The sequence below is a fragment of the Magallana gigas genome, chromosome 4, assembly GCF_963853765.1.
Source record: "Magallana gigas chromosome 4, xbMagGiga1.1, whole genome shotgun sequence".
Classification (NCBI taxonomy): domain Eukaryota; kingdom Metazoa; phylum Mollusca; class Bivalvia; order Ostreida; family Ostreidae; genus Magallana; species Magallana gigas.
The window spans coordinates 46,745,902-46,763,256 of record NC_088856.1 but is presented as its reverse complement, the minus strand read 5'-3'; the positions used below and the strand labels follow the sequence as shown (position 1 = coordinate 46,763,256).

At 32.1% G+C, this 17,355-nt stretch overlaps 1 protein-coding gene across 3 annotated transcripts; it reads left to right on the top strand.

Moving 5' to 3' along the window:
- The first annotated feature begins 6,108 nt into the window (after positions 1 to 6,108).
- On the top strand, positions 6,109 to 16,755 carry LOC105338545 (uncharacterized). Of its 3 annotated transcripts, XR_010713293.1 has the most exons (11): positions 6,111 to 6,411; positions 7,282 to 7,336; positions 7,494 to 7,703; positions 8,406 to 8,521; positions 9,355 to 9,487; positions 9,764 to 9,900; positions 12,927 to 12,986; positions 13,217 to 13,331; positions 13,588 to 13,683; positions 15,344 to 15,772; positions 15,938 to 16,753. XR_010713293.1 is itself a non-coding variant. In XM_066082609.1 (10 exons), exons 1-10 carry the CDS (start codon positions 6,316 to 6,318, stop codon positions 15,658 to 15,660), a joined length of 1,332 nt encoding a protein of 443 aa, XP_065938681.1. In that variant the 5' UTR covers positions 6,109 to 6,315; the 3' UTR covers positions 15,661 to 16,755. The 3 variants fall into 3 exon arrangements, 2 of the variants coding, with proteins under 2 accessions (XP_065938681.1, XP_065938680.1); XM_066082609.1 differs by having other exon boundaries at positions 6,109 to 6,411; positions 13,591 to 13,683; positions 15,344 to 16,755; XM_066082608.1 differs by having other exon boundaries at positions 15,344 to 16,754.
- The last annotated feature ends 600 nt before the right edge of the window (positions 16,756 to 17,355 follow it).

The following is a 17,355-nucleotide window of genomic DNA, read 5'->3' as shown; positions in this document are numbered from 1 at the left end:
AATATGATGATGTACATGTATATACTTACATCAAAATTGAATTGTCGGTGTTCTAGACGATCTTTTATCATACAGACGATACAGTATCATTGAGATGGAAGAAAAAAAAAACCCGTAGGACTGACGACATTAAAAATTAAAATACAGAAAACATTAAAATATACCCGGTAATTTGTGAAACTAGTAATTTGTGAAACTAGTATTTTTAGCAATGCAATTTTGTTTACGTTTGCATTACTAAGCAGTTGTTTATTCCAGCAGCTATATACATATGATCCGAATAGAGAGCTCTAGACGTTGCCTAATTTGATTTTACGATTATATATTGGGACTATAGTATGTCGATCCCAAAATATTCATGCAGCACATTTGGACGATTTATAATGGAAAATGTTGACAATCTTTTCTCCATTTGGAAGTCACTCAGAAGACCTTGCACAATTTTTCAACACTATAATCCGGGTCTGTTGAAATGCAAAACCCCGTAGACTTCTTTGTTTTTAGCCGTGTATTTATACCAGCTGATAAGCTAGTGAGGACGTTTTAAAGAAAGAATAATGAGAATGTGTAATGCTTCTAAAAGAGAATCGCTTGAACCCTGAGGTATATATAAATATACAGCAAAAAGTGAATCGAGGATATTTTGGGACAGAATATAGTGGCCAATGCATGTACTGTTAATTTTGAGGAAATAAATATTCTTGAATAAATAATCTAATATTGCTAATCTTTCAAAAAAAAAAATAAAAAGGTACATAAAGTAAATCGTTTTAGCATGATTAACAAATCTATGAGGTAAATAACATTAGATAAGATTTTCCGTTTTCCCTTCCGTTCCGCTTTCCGTTCCATTTTCCGTTCCGCGTTTTAGCAACACCCATGTATGTATACACGTGAACCCATCTAATCGAAGAGCTGGGTAAAACTAGTACCCGCTAATGAGAAATGCAGACCTGTGTTGTGTACGTAACTTCAGACAAAGATCATTCATTTAATTGTAACATGCATGTATTTTTATGACCTATTCTTCAAATCCACTTGCACTATTTTATTAGGTAAATAAGAGCTTTAAGGTGGTGCAGGACACCTGCATATTGTGATGTACATGTTTACTTTCTATTGAGATAAACAATAAAGTATATCAAATATTGATTAAATATTTACCCCCCAAATAATGTTACCTAACATTGAAGCGCAATGGGTTTGAGCGTTTACATGTCTGTAAGAGCATTGGGGTCCAAGGTGTATTTTTGGTACTTTTACAATTGATATAAATGAATTTTCATGGGGAGGGGGGGGGGGGGGGGGGTCTGGACCCCTCACTCCCACCCTTCTCTAAATCTGTGCACACGATGATGTTCATGTAGGCACACAGAAGCAAATCTAAAACCGGCAACCGCCACGGGGAGGGGGCATAATTTAATTTTTAATTTTGTTTGTAATAATTATATAGACCATTATACTTTCTATGACATAAAATGTTAAGATTATTGATTAACTGAAAATAAAATGCAAACAGTTCTACCCCAAATTGCACATAAAGTGCTGCTCATGTCACGATGTGTATTATCATATGGGAAGGGATCTCATCCTTCAGTTATGGAAATTATAAATTTTAATTGTATTACTGGAGCTTGCATATAGCCTTCATTTTTAATTAAACTGGTACAAAACAGTGTTATTTAGGGGCAAACACATGGTGCGGGTATTACTGTCTAATGACAGCATCTAGTTATTTTTTCTTACAAATTTTGTGCACGCGAGATCTCAAAAACTGCTCAATTGATTTTCATGAAACTTTGGGACCTAATAGATGATGATATGAACCGTATTGCAATTTTTTTTTATTGATGACGTCACTTCCGGTTTTGAGATATAGTCGTTTTATCGATTTTCAGAGGGGTGTTTTGTCGGCAGTACTCCTCTTAAACTATAGCAGATATAAACATGAAATTTTCAGCGATGGTAGACGGAAGACTGAAATTGTGCATGAAGGTTTAAATTCATTTCGATCACAAAAAGCGTCAAAGCTCGCCTGGACCCGAAAATTGAGATTAAACAAACGTCATAATTTTTTCTGGTTTTCTTTATTTATCTCTTTTCTGAAAAAAAATTTGTTAAGACATGTAATGTAAAAAAAGTTTACATTAAGAGGACCTCTGTTTGAAATCAAGAAAAGGGGCTGGCCCCTCAAATAAGGGGGCCAAAAGGGTCTAAAGTCTTTTATCTGTAGCCCTTTACTGAGAGATATTTTGTGAAAGGTTATAGAAGTAAATATGTTTATCTCACAGTTATGGATCCAAGCAATGTAATGATTTTATTATGTGTTACGTAATTAAGGGTTTTTAGGGGCCAAAAGTCAAAAATCTTGATCACCCATATCGCAGAAAGGAAAAATATTTTGAAATACAGTGAAGAAGAAAAGTTGTTCAAAATGATGTTCATAACGATATGCAACCTTCAAATTTTCGTTAAACGTCCCCTATAAGGAGATAAGGGATCGGCCCCTAAAACCTTCTTTCTCATGTATCTCCAGAACGATAACGAACTTCTAAGCACTTGTTTAGAATTAAATGACCTTTCATTTGATATCAAGAAAAAGGGGCTGGCCCCTCAAATAAGCGGACCAAAGGGCTCTCAATTCTTTAATCTGTAGCCCTCTACTGAGAGATATTTTGTGAAATGTTATAGAAGCAGATGTGTTTATCTTACAGTAATGTATTCAAGTAATGTAATGATTTTATCATGTGTAATGTAATTAGGGGGGTTTAGGGGCCAAAAGTCCAAAATTTTGATCACCCATATCTTAGAGAGGAAAAATATTTTGAAATGCAGTAAAGAAGAAAATTTGTTCAAAGTGATGTTCTTATCGATATGCAACCTTCAAAATTTTGATAAACGACCCCTAAAAGGAGATAAGGGATCAGCCCCTAAAACCTTCTTTCTCATAAATCTCCAGAACGGTAACGAATTTCTAAACTTTTGTTGACAAAATGTGTTCAGAATTGAATATCCTTTTATTTGATATCAAGAAAAAGGGGCTGGCCCCTTAAATAAGTGGATCAAAAGGCTCTTAAAATTTTTATCTGTAGCCCTTTACTGAGAGATTTTTTTGAAAGGTTATAGAAGCAAATATGTTTATCTCACAGTTATGGATCCAAGCAATGTAATGAGCTTATCATGTGCTACGTAATTAAGGGTTTTTAGGGGCCAATAATCCAAAATTTTGATCACCCACCCATATCTCAGAAAGGAAAAATATTTTGAAATGTAGTACAGAAGAAAAGTTGCTCAAAATGATGTTCTTAATTATATGCAACCTTCAAGATTTCGTAAAACGGCCCCTATAAGGAGACAAGGGATCGGCCTCTAAAACCTTCTTTCTCATATATCTCAGAACGGTAACGAATTTCTAAACACTTGTTGACAAAATGTGTTCAGAATTAAATGTCCTTTCATTTGATTTCAAGAAAAAGGGACTGGCCCCTTAAATTTGCGGATCAAAGGACTCTAAAATCTTCTATATATAGCCCTTTAATGAGAGCCTTGTTGTGAAAGGTTATTAAAGCTTGATTAGGTATAATACGTTTATAGCCTATATCCTAACATTATAATGATTTTCTCTTGCGTTACCCAATTAGGGTTTTTAGGGATCAGAGGTAAACAAGTTTAATCTTTTCTTGTTTAATTGGAAGAAATGCAAGTTTTTAAAAAAGCAATGCAAGGGAACTTATAAAAAGCGATACAATAAAGCACTTCTTTTTCCATATCATGTTTTGTTGTCGAAAATCAAAGTCGATGATGTCATATTTCCTTCTAAAAATCGGACGGAAGACCTCCTCGTTGCTCGCAACGAGATCGTGTCTAGTTATTATTATATAATTATTATTAAGCTAATAAATTTCTACTTATTGTGACACCAGCAGCCTTTCATTTTAATGATGTATTATTAAAACCTTCATAAAGTTTTAATATTTTGGCCAAATACTGGTAATCCTCTGGCCTTTTTGTTTTGGAGGAGCTGTAGGGTTATTTTTTGGGGAGGGGGTGTCTTTTTTTCTTTTTATTTAAGCAAGATAACATATTTCTAATTTTATAAAAGAATTTCAATAAGTTTTTTTTTCCTGCAGGTGAAAATTTTTAAAATGTGATAAATAGATGGGATTCAAGGATTGGAAATTATGGAAATAGACAGGTAAACCACCCCACCTTTTGGACAGCTACAGGTAGAATGTAGGCTAGAAACACGAAATATGAAATTACATGTGACAGTAAAGAAACAGATTGAATGTCTTACACCATTTAATGTCTTACACCATTAAATCTATTATTATTAGCGAAATAGAGTAAAAATCACTGAAATGCTTTTAATAATTCCATGATTAAAATTCTCTACTCCATTAGAAAGCTTTTAGGGACATAAATAAAAATTAATCCACTCAGAACGTTAACCTAGTTTGAAACAAACTCCATTGTAATTTAGGAAATTCCTGTTCTTTATTTGTATAAGAATTAGAGTAGTCTTCCTATAACCCGGACCACTCTCGCCTTAAAAAAAGTTAATGAATTCAATCTTTAGCGTTAGGTCTCTGCAAAACTCATTGAAAATATCGTCATACAAGCTTGTATGCAATATGTGATTGCATTGGTTGTCTTCGTCATTTTTTTTTTCAAACCAAAACTAGTGCAAGATTTTATGGGCAGTATGTTATAAATTGCAAGTTTTTAACAATTGTGGCTACGAAGTCGGTCATTCATTTTTTTTTAGTCCGGTAGCTACAGACCTGACCTGCAGTAAAGCTCAAAAACATAAACCACATTTTAAAGTATAATTGGAGCACTTAACAAAAATAAGAGCTTTTTGAACGCTTATAATACATCTTTTATTGTTACACTAGTAACACTCCAGCGAGCATATCTCAAATCAAAATAACGCGATAGCAATGTGATAGCATATTCTTGACTGTAAACGTTGCACAATGCTTTTTAAAGGCTTGTTTGAATGAGTGGTTGGTTGAAAGGTGTTAGATTCTACATAAAGGACAGCATTAGAAGGGAGTTAGCGATAATTAAATTCGCATATTAAATGTCAAACATTCCATTTTTTCGTTAAGGATTTTTTTTTCAAATCTATTAGAAATTTTATTACATACATGTAAATTTGTCAAACAGTGTAAATCCTGTAGCCATATGGTGACATTTTTAAAATCGACTTATCGAGACCGCCAATTTTTTGTTAAAGTTTTTTTTTAACATTGAACCATATTCTAATTTTATTAATCATACCGGTCAGTCAAACCATAGGAATCATAAAAAAAATTTCGTGCATCAACCGGATTATTGTTCTTTAAGTAGGTTTGCGACAATAGTTACATCTTGCATACTGTTCTTTGAAGAATGCTTTCTAAATATTGAAATAAAATTATGATTTCATTTGTATGTTGGGTATCATTTGTGACAGCCAGCATCTAATAGCGAAATTCGAAGAGTTGTTTGTATATTTAACAAATACAGCAAAGAAAAGATTTATGATTGAGGGAACTACAAGTCTATGAAGAAACAGTGTTATAGCCATAAATTTATGAAATCAAAGACAGCTGTATAAAGTTTGAATCAACAGTTCAGGAAGAATTGCTGACAATATGTTGTTATTATTGGAATATTGTTACAATGCAGTTCTTTTCAGTGAATACCTAAGAAGGACTCAAATCCATCCGCCTGGTCAATAGTTTTGTTATAATGAAAATTACTAGTCTGAGAAAAAAAATAACTATTTGTGCATGAATTCCGTTATGTGAATGTAAGTACATCAGTTCTATCACTAAAAAATAATGAAGTTTACTGTTTTGTATAGGGAAAGTAGAAAAAGAAAATAAAAAGTAATAAGTGGTTCTTTGCTTTGATATGTGTTCTTCGTGATTAGTATTTTGTTTTGATAAAAAAAAAAGTAAACAAAAACAAGAAATGGTTTGTGTTTTTAGCTTGATATCATTATCAATAACACAAAAAAGCGATGCTTGTTCAAGCTGTAGATACACTGTGACGTCAAAGTTTTAAATTTCATTTAAAAAAGAAAGCGGTTATAATTTTCATAAAAGAAAATGATGTGAAAAAATGAATTATAAAAATGATGATGCTTGATGAAGAAAATGAAAACACAAAACACTAGTTAACGAACCCGGAAGTTTCCCAATCACGTGGGTTTTAAATCCCATCAATTTTTCGTTGAAACCTCCTGTGTCAACAAGCGAATAGCGATGAAAATTAAACTGGGTCGCAAATGTCAACTAATGGTCAATTATCAGTGAAAGCTGGATGATGCTCAAATGGGTGTTGGTCATTCTCCTGGCTAGAGTGACCTTTCGTGAAGCCCTAGCTTCCTTGTGTTATTCTAGGAACTGTTCATATGGGGTAGGTTCTCTCTCTCTCTCTCTCTCTCTCTCTCTCTCTCTCTCTCTCTCTCTCTCTGTAGCATTGTGTGCCATTGAAATTTGGTTTTTTGTTGATAACCAAAATTGCATAAAGATGTTTATATACTCAAAAATTGCTGTGATGTGTGTCCTTCATGATGAGTATAGGAAAGATTATATAAAAGACAAAATGTGTTCATGTGTTCGTATTTATAAAAAAAAAACCCACTAAAAGTATTAATATAAGGCGCCATTATAAGGCATTTGAATGTAGAATGTTGCGTTTTACGAAGGTATAAAAGTAAACAACTACATTGTGGTTTTTGCATTTTTTTTATTAATGCTTGTGGCAGCTGGGGCGTGGGTTGCTTCTCGGGTTTCTTTTGTATTTTACACTTGCGTGACTCTACCGTATATAATGCATGTATATCAACTGGAAATATCGTACAATCGCAATGAAAGTGGATCCTTTGCTGGTTTTTAAATGTCTGCATCAAACTGTTGCTGTAGTGACATTACTCAAACGATTGTTAGAGCTTATAAAATCTTTTTTTAAATGATAATTTGATAGACGATTATGCAACATTGATTTCATCCCTTTGGTTTGAATTGTTAAATGTTATTCAATGGGTTTTTTTCGATTTTTATCTAGCATAACTCTTTAAAGAGATTCATATTTATTTAACTTTGACAGACATAAAATATGAAACAGATATATACATATATATTAATAGGAAATATAGAAAATTGCAAAGTAATGGTCTCTTTCACATGGCAAACAGGCATACAATTATCATTAACGTCCCGTGATAAGCTTTCTTAGCTGTTTGGAAAATATCTATTTACAATAATTATACGTCGCACATTGCAGATTTTGGATGAAGCTAAACCCGAAACTTTCTCTTGTAAAGTTGGATTTGAAAAAGGTTTTTAGTCTCTCTCTCTCTCTCTCTCTCTCTCTCTCTCTCTCTCTCTCTCTCTCTCTCATACTGAATTCAATGACATACTATTAAATTCCTTTCTACCACATTTTTAGCAATTTCTTTACATTTTACATTACACTTTATAATATTTTTTTTATAGAATTTGAAGCCTTTAAAAGACAATTTGGTGTTCATGAGAAATACGATTTTTCGTCGGCTGATGTATTTCATGAAAAACCTGTCATCCAATCCATTCAATTGCATGACTACTTAAAGACCAGTCATCCGGAAATCAGCAGATACAACAACAAAGATTTGGAAAACATCACGCATGGTTTAACCCTCGGAATTATCATACCGGTGGACAGAAGTATCGTCATTTATGTCAACTGATTAAGTATACATAAGGAGGCTATGTAGTAAACAAGTGACCCATAAGATTCAACATACATTTTTGATAGGATATATTTGACCGGTTCCATTTACAATAAATATTTACATTTTTCAGTGTCTTTGCCTGTGATAACACTGCGTATTGATTTTGTACTATATAGTCCAATAACTTCAAACGACGTACAATTGAGTTTGCTTATTCATACTTAACCATTTAATATTATATGTCTACTGAAAGAATGGATATAATAACGTATCACAAACTGGTAATATTCTGTTTTTAACTTATTACGTCACTTTCCCCACTGCCGAAAGCGCAAAGATGTAAATCAGCGGTAAGCAATAATCGTTTAAGCTCAAGGTTAAATCATATTTAGCAAACCTACTTTTCCCAATTCAAATCAGACGACTGAATTAAAAAATCCCGGAACGTCGCGTGTCATAAACCGAACTCTCAGTTTAGCCGATAACTGATCAAGGACGATAACTGGCACAGTACATATACCAGAATCTTGTGGTTTTTTTTTAAAATAGCTTGTCTGAATATTTCATTCATATAAACAAAATGTTGTATATTAACTTCTGTTAAATACATGTTAAATATTTTTATAAGTAAAATAATGCATATACACAATAAATATATCAGTTTCTTAATCGATCTTTTTTTTCCCTTCTTCAGAATATAGGGCTCTGTATATGAAATTCAGCAGTTCTAGTGATGCAGGTAACCATTTGGATAATTTTTACTCACGTTTTCCGAAGAAAATTTTTTGGGAGTTTTCTACATCGAAAAATGTAGGTATTTTTTTAGATTTTAGTATTATTAATTTATACTAAACTAAACAAACTTTGAACGTATTAAAACAGTTATTTTAAATACAAATAACGTAAATTGTAACAAAACGAAACGACGCCTTTAATTCAAATTAAATGTATTTAAATTTTTTTAGTCTGCTCTAAGGTAACAAAGTAATTTTCCAAACCAGTCTTATAACATTTAATTGATTGAATGGCAAAGTTTTGCTGTAAATGTGAAATGAAAAATTATAAGTCGAAATTAAATTATCTTTATTTTAGGAACAGTAGTAAGGTTTCCATTTGTTTTGTGTCTCCTCTTTGTTTTTCTGGCCTTTTAGCAATAACAAATTCTTGGTTTTTCCTTAGGAGATTTTCGCCAGACTATTATAGGTGTTTTGAATTGTCTAATGAGCAAAGCGTGTTCTTGGTTTTATTCCCGACGTTGCCACTATAACACTTATATAAACAAAAAAGCATTATTCTGTTGGCGAACACAAAAACTTCGTTTTGCGATCAATATGTTTTAAATTGACGTCAATCCCTAAATATACCAAGCCGCAGTTATATGGTTTTAATGTTTTCTTTTCATTGCAAATCTTACAAAATCATAAACAATAAACGGTTCTGCTCTCAATACAATAAGAAAAGAATACTAGCGTAATTGCTTGGTAACTAGCTTCGAGATCTACCTATCCTCTATCAATCGTTTTTCTATGACTGTCGTCTTAGAAATACGCGCTAGCTAGACAGAAAATTTAAAAAAAAAACGTTACCTTAAGGTATTTACATCGATGTGTTTTTTCTCCAGACGTCTGTTTCTCTGTTAACAGGTATCCAATCATACTCACCTTTGTCTCCAAGGCCTACAGCCACACCCTGTCTCCTATACGATGCTCCTGACTCTCTATCCAAGGCCACTTATTATGCCCCAGTCATCAACATATCATCTTTCGTTTTCAAAGGGTAAGAGACTTGTTTCAAAATACCTATTGATAAGATAATAAAACGGAATCAGTGGTATTTCATGACGATGTCAATAAACTTTGCCATGATATAATACTATTTCACTCATTTATGACAAAAGAAGTTTGTATTTTATACAGTGAGTAAATACATATTTAAAGAAACAATAAATACAGTGATTGTAAAAAACAATCAAATTCATTTATAATCATAATAATTGTATTACAGTGTTTGATTTATTATATTTATAGAGTTGCTATTTTTTTCATTTATAAGATAATCTTGTTGTTGCTGTTTCACTTTACCAACGAAAAAACATCTATGTCTTCTTTGAAACACCACATGATTCCTGCGTGAAGAGGGCCTGCTTATGCAGGAAGGCCCCTGAGCAAACACAATGTGATGAATTCATCGTGAGTTCCCATATTTAATCATAACTTATAATTATATTCTGTTATACTGTATGTGTTTGTAAATGGGTAACAAGAAGAAAACGATTTATCTAAGATAAAAGAGAAAATTGAGTTATATAGAGTTTATGCCTCTGTTTGGTGTGTATATCTATTCACTGTTACAATTAAGCGTTGCTTGCCTTTTAAACCATTTTGTTATATCATCTTTCCTTCTTATCAAATTTTATACGAAGTAAAATATATCTACATTGAAAAACATTAAGTTACATGTAGATGACCGTTCATAAAAACGATGGATAGAAAACGAGTTCATTTTTCAAAGTAATGGATTTATTTAGTTAATACCGTTTACTTACTGGACGCTTACATGTACAGATAAGTTGAAAACAAGAAAAAGACATCACATTTGCAAATTCGGAAACAGAATAATGTTTGATTCATTACAAAATGACACAGATAGCGTGATACAGAATAGAAACACTAAGTAATAGTACAAATTCCAAAATGATATTTACCTACTCCATTTTTTCAGTATATCATGAATCAAATAAATCCCCCTGATCATATTACGTACTTGTAATTACAAATCGTATTAACATTCGATCATCCAGATCCAGTGTATTGTCTTCAAGGCTTGGTCGCGAACATTAGTCGTCGCGAACCAGTTTATATGCAGTTAATCGCGAAAATAAGTCACCACGAATAAAAATTGCTTAACAGTATGTTTTACACAGCAGAGCTTTATAACCCATTTGCACAAAGCTGAAACCGTCAAAAATTCTATGCAAGACTGGTTTAATTATTCAACATTAACAAAATAATTTCGCATTGTCAACAGGTTAATTTGAAACTGTCGATTCTTTACACAACGGGAGAATTGTTTAAGCCTCAAACTGTATATCTTGTGAAAAAGGTACGAGGGCTGTTCGATACGTTATGTTTATTGTAGCAAAGCGCGATAACTATATGTACGATTTCGAAGATAATGACATTCTTGAATAGCTCTAAACTCCAATACTTTTAAAACGGTATAAACACGGACCTTGTGCCTCACTTAGTTTTAAATTTTAACCATTTCAATTGAGCCAGTCGTTGACCACTGCCTGCTGAAAAATGGTTGGGAAACGAGTTAGAAATATTGAGGAAGTTTAAGTTTATAAAATTATTGCACACGACTTGCATATTTCTATTAACTTGGGGGAGGTTTATGGGTCTGATAAGAGACATTCTTAAGTGAAAAAATGTCTGACTTGCACAGAGTCCACCAAAGATACAGCAAAATCTAGCCAAACTGTCACTGTAACCGGCAAGGCATATGTCTCAAAAATCAGGAAAACCAAATGGATACCGCATAAATTGACAGGTGACCAATAGCGGGTATAGGTACAAACCGCTAAGCAATTGCTAAAATATTTCCTAATATATTGATACTGGTGAAGAAATGTGTTTACTATTTCGAACCAGTAAAAACAAATAAAAACAAATAGGGCTAACCAAACACAGTAGAAGGCTTATGATTGCCAAAACAACAACAGTCTCATGCGATAGTATAAAGCCAAAAAAAAAATATTCCTGTTTCCTGTCACTTGACCAAATAAATTAGGGTAGGTATGTAGGAAAAAGATTTTATTTTAAAAAAATATTTTATTCTTAAAAACTTGGAGCATGTGTGTAATAATGAGAGAGATGTATATTCCCAGTGTTCAGTATGTAAATAGATGATTTAAAATTTCCAAAAGTCTTTGTATTGTTGATGCATGTAATGTATAGAAAACAACAGGCAAAGAAAAAAAAATAGATTAATTTTTTAATTAAAATTAAAAACTAATATTATTTGCAAAATTTAATCTACGTGTATGAATGTATTTATCCTTTTCTTGATAAATATTATTGTATTGTATTAGCTTAATGTCAATATCAACATGATTAATTAAATCACTCTCTGTACTTCCGTGTATTTGGGGTATTAGTCCAACCCTTTGACCCACTTACTACCGTACGTTATGTAGAGGATCTGTTTAATTCTCAAGATAATATAGAAAGCAGTTTTATGATAATTTTAACATTTATTGCAGTTATTAACTAATAACAGGTTATTGACTAACTGTAATATCAGAATTTAAAGTAATAAACATAGTTTTTGTAATTTCCAATATACAGAATGTTATTGCATCACCCATATTTATAACCCCTGAAGGTAAGATAGTCGCAAGTTATTCACCACAAGGTATATTTATGCAGTAAAAATGTCTGTAGATTAATTTTCTATCATTCCTTCGCCAGTGAGGTTAATTTACACGATTATATGAACTCAGAAGACTTGGTCATCTTCACTTCTATTTCTGAGGAAAATCTGGCGAAGTTACCGATCACCACCATGATCACAAAAAAACTTTTAGGGTCGGAGGGTAAAAGATAGGGTCGATCGGGCGACAGGAAACAGGAATAATTTTTTTTTTGGCCTAACCGTAAAAACCCGTTGCCGAATTGCAAATAAAAGTATTGCAGATAAGTATTACTGTAAAAGCTAAAAAATATGTTCATAAACGACGCCACGTGTCAGGATTGAGGAATGTTCACGTCCACTTCATGATAATGTTCCATCAATGGCATACATTTGAGCTTGTGAAGCAATTTTTGAAGTCGGAAAATGGCACGGTCATGCTAGACCTAATTAACATACTCTAGATCTAACCCCATGCAACTTTTACTGGTCGTAGTTACAAGTCCTTACAAATTCTTGGCTCCGCCATCAGTCACAGTCAGTGCCTCAATGGTCTTCTAAATCAGCGTGCTGTGACACATATTAAAATTAGATTTAGAGATTGAAATACTTTGAAGGGAATCTGATCACCATTTTAGTCGAGTGCCTTTGAGACATCGTATGTACAATACACACCACATATTGAATAACTCTTTAAATTCCGCCTTTCGATCAGTTCTTATTCCTTCAAAATGGACAGTAAGCGGCTTATATCTTGAATTTATCATCCTTTTACCCTTTTGTTTTTGCTTCATATTCTTAGATACTTTCCATTGCCAATCATACCTTTAGGAATAAAAGCACAGGAATTTACTTCGTGAAGGTATCTGAGTATTGAATAATAAAAAAAAAAATAATTATCCATAAATGCCGAAAGGAACATGTTTGCAAGGATGCTTTGAAAGCAATAAAGAAAATTCAATTTTCATAGAAAAAAGTAGACGATGTGTATCATTATTGCATTGTCTTCATATGGATTAACATCTACTTCAATTGTGATTTTTAGTTTTTTCACGAACAAAGTATATTTTGATAATTTATGTATTATAACAGATAGAACAATATTGTCCAGGAGATTACAACAGTGACGAAGACACAATTCCATATTTTGCCCGGTCATCACTGATACAGATTCCTGGTTCAGACCCTGTCATTTCCTCAATTATAGGTATCACCATTTGCTTTTACTTTTTGGGGGGACAATGCTAACATTCCATTTATTTACCGTTAGTTTGTAACGTTTCTGTATAAGTTATCTGAGGTTAAACAGAAATCTAATCAGTTTTTTTATAAGTCTGAATCATTTTATTTCATAATTGACTAAAATGCAATATCGTTCTACAGATATGCTCAAACTCATTTAAAGTAATAATTTTTTTAGTTTCATACTCTCGTCGATCATTGTCCATTTATTCTTTTTTTAGTAGAAACAGATCCAAGCAATACACCTTTTGTGGTTATCGGGTGTCTGATAGCTCTAGTTCTGCTTATTGTCATGTATCTTGCTGTCCGGAACAAAGGTAAGTCTTAATTTTGTCAGAGTTGGTTTTTCCTTTTATTGTTATCCATACTTTGAAAGTGGAGTATATTAGACCATCTTTGGAAATTGTTTTTTGAATAGCTCGTTATTAAAACTTTGAGTTGATGAAACTCATTACTTACTCATACGTTTTACTAATTGTATTGATTTGAATTTTATTTACTTCATTATGAGTCATCGAATAGATAAGACGGAGTGATAAGCGAGTACTCGTTGACGTAAAATTAGTAATAAAATATTCCTGCTCAAGTATATTTAAAGAATATATTTAACTTCAATCGAACAATTAGTAATGATGAAAATAATTGAATAATATTAACTAAACGATGTAAAAAGGAGATTTCAATTAAGTATATATATATATACTTATATATATATATATATATATATATATATATATATATATATATATATATATATAAAGATTAAATTTCCTAAAATTAGACTTTCAATGCTGAATGTGCGTTTAGGCATCCTCAATATTATTACCCTTAATTACGGGCCGCCGGAAAGCGGTCCGTTATTTGATACACATTTAAATATTGTTACTGCGTTTCTGCTGGATAGTTCTTTTTTAATAGAATTAATACTGTGCTTATTTTTATGAATTAAAAGTAAATTTGCATGCAGAAATATGTTTTATGCCTTTTAGAAAATATCACATATTTTTTGTTGTACTCGTAAATGAAAAGTAGGTCATACTTAGTAGATTGTCGTATTTGGCGCGTTTTTATCGAGACTATAATCTATTCGGAAAATTTCTGAGTTCTTCATTCTTTTCAAAACGATGCATCAGGTATGCGGGAAACACTAAAGACCTGAAATATTAAAGACAGATTTTGCATTTCAAAAAGAAAAAAAAATCAAATGAACAATAACAATGTCATTTAATTTTATATAAATAATACATTTGAATTTTTATGTGCCGTGTCAAATAAAATGACTTTGCGTGTGTATTTATTATATTTCCATGTAAAATGTGGTAGAAATTATCATGAAATAACATTATATCAATTATTTACGCAAGAATATGACAGAAATGAAAATTTGAATTGACAGGAAAATTTGAACTAACCAATTTTTATTTTATTATGAGGTCCCTTGAAATCATATTTTAAACTAATGCATTAAAGTTTTCATTCAATACAATGCAACAACAAAAAACCCAAAATGGTTTGAAATACATAATCTCCAAGAGAAAAATGATGAGTTGAATTTTGTATTAGAGTGATGTACAAATCAATGTGTGTTCTCTATTACTTCATACTATGGCAATGATCAAACAATTTCAAATTAGAAATGCCTACAGTAACGAAATCGATTCTCTATGATAATAGTAAAATGTTAAACTTCAAAACAAGTTGCTGAAAGTATATCAAAATTTACCACAACAATTTGTATAATCAACTCTTATTTTCTTCTTTTGTGGTGTGTTTTATGTAAACAACCAATGATTCATACAGCAATTATATTTTTTGCGGCCCATTTGACGCTTGCGTCAATATGATTTCTTGTACTACCTGTTACTTATGTAAGTAAAGATATTAATATTTAAAAAAGTTGATCAGTGGCTTAATATTTTTACACCCATCCGCTTACAAAATGTTTTTTTTTCAAATCAGTGTTTTTCCACATTTTAGTTTCTATGTTCTGGTCATTCTTCAAACGCAAAGACGGACATATTACATCATCAAACCAAGGAAACGACACACAACAAGATACCTTTCGTACGAGTGCTCAACTGTGCGTAGTGAATAGTCCTACCGTTGATGAAAGCAGGCCTCTCAATTCTGGACGCTGTACGTCATCGCCTTCTGTGTACACGTATAACTCTGAAAACGAGTTGTATGATGAAGATCAGGCGTCTGTGGTGATGGATGAAGAATTAAGGAACTACATGAGAGAGGTGAACCAATTCCAAGCCTCCGACGACGGTCGCTGTCCTGTTCATGGATAACTATCTCGTGAACACGTCGTCAACAATGCGTTTGTTCATAGTGATTCATAATATTTTGCATCTCCTGAATTGCATGGTTATGACATTACGTAATCGAACCATGTTTTCATACGTGATGGTTTGCACTTTGTATAATCATGATCTTTTGTATTTCATTGCATCCCTATGATATTACGTACTCAAACGTGTTCATTGCTAATGAACTCTTGTGTGCATTCTTGCATATCATGAATTGCATGGTTATGACATTACGTAATCGAACCATGTTTTTTCATAGGTGATGGTTTGCATTTTGTATACTTCATGATATTTTGTATTTCATCTCTATGATATTACGTACTCAAACGTGTAATGAACTGTTTTGTGCATTGTTGATGATATTTATTTATCATTGCATGGTTATGACATTACGTAATCGAACCATGCTTTCAGGGGTAGATTTTCATTGTTTAAACTTGATGATATTTTGTATTTAGTTGCATCACTTGGATATTACATTACTAAACCTGTGTTTATGGCTGACTAACTGTTTTGCGTATTCTCCATGATGTTTTGTATTCCAAAGCATTGTCATGGCATCACGTTATTAAATCATCTGATCATGGGTAACGATTTGTGTTTTGTTGGTCACGTCCACGTTAACAGTGACATCAATCATGGATAATGATAAGTATGTCATCAATCCTATGTGTTCATGCATGGATAATGATAAGTGTTCAAATGGAAAAAAACCAAGAAATTGTGTTCATACATGTAGTGGCTTTTGAATTCATGTACATAACATCAAGTCATCGTATCATCATGTCTTATTGAGTAATAAATTGGTATTCACTAGTCTCGTAAATTATGTATCACTATGCATAAGTCCAACTAAGTGGATGATGCTTTGTATAACATTTGTGTTATATATTACATATTTCATTTGCAATTCTTTGAAGCCATGGATAAAACATATCTTTTAATAAATAATGTGTTCACTAGTGATCCCAACTGTGTAAATATATGTTAATTTCCACCATGTGTTATAAAGTGTTGTTAGCATCATATGGGTTCTATGCTATTTGACTCTCTTTAATAATTTAATAAAAATTGGGTTGTTTTAGGTGAAATACATTTTTTATGTTTTTATGTTTAAGTAAATGCATTCTTTTTCTTTTTAATTTAAAGTGTATAATAATTTCATTGTATGTGCGTTAGAATAACAAATACCATTTAGGAAATAAATAGAAAATGAGTTTTCGTTGCGAAACATAAGTGCAAAATGCATCCTACTACATAATTTAACATTATACCGAGCGCAGCGAGGCTTTATTGTTATTTGCATATTTGAGAAAATCATTATAAAAAAGAGGACTAATCAAGTGTACTAAGGATTAAAAATTTACTTCAAGCTAAGGGCGCAGCCATATTGGCTGCCATTTTGTTCGACAAAGTTAACTCGTTCATTAAATGAGTGGCACTTTTTGGGAGTTGATCTTAATTAACTCTCCTATGCAGTTACTCTGGCAAACCGGAAGTGAAACAGTGTTAAGACATTAGCACAAACCACAAATTTCGTGCATCAATTGCAATACCTGTTACGTTACATGCACTTTTCTAATAATGCATCATTTTTCTGAATCACTCCAACTCCTGTTTTCAATATACTATTTATCTATTTACGGATATGAACCATAGAGATAAAGCATCATACTT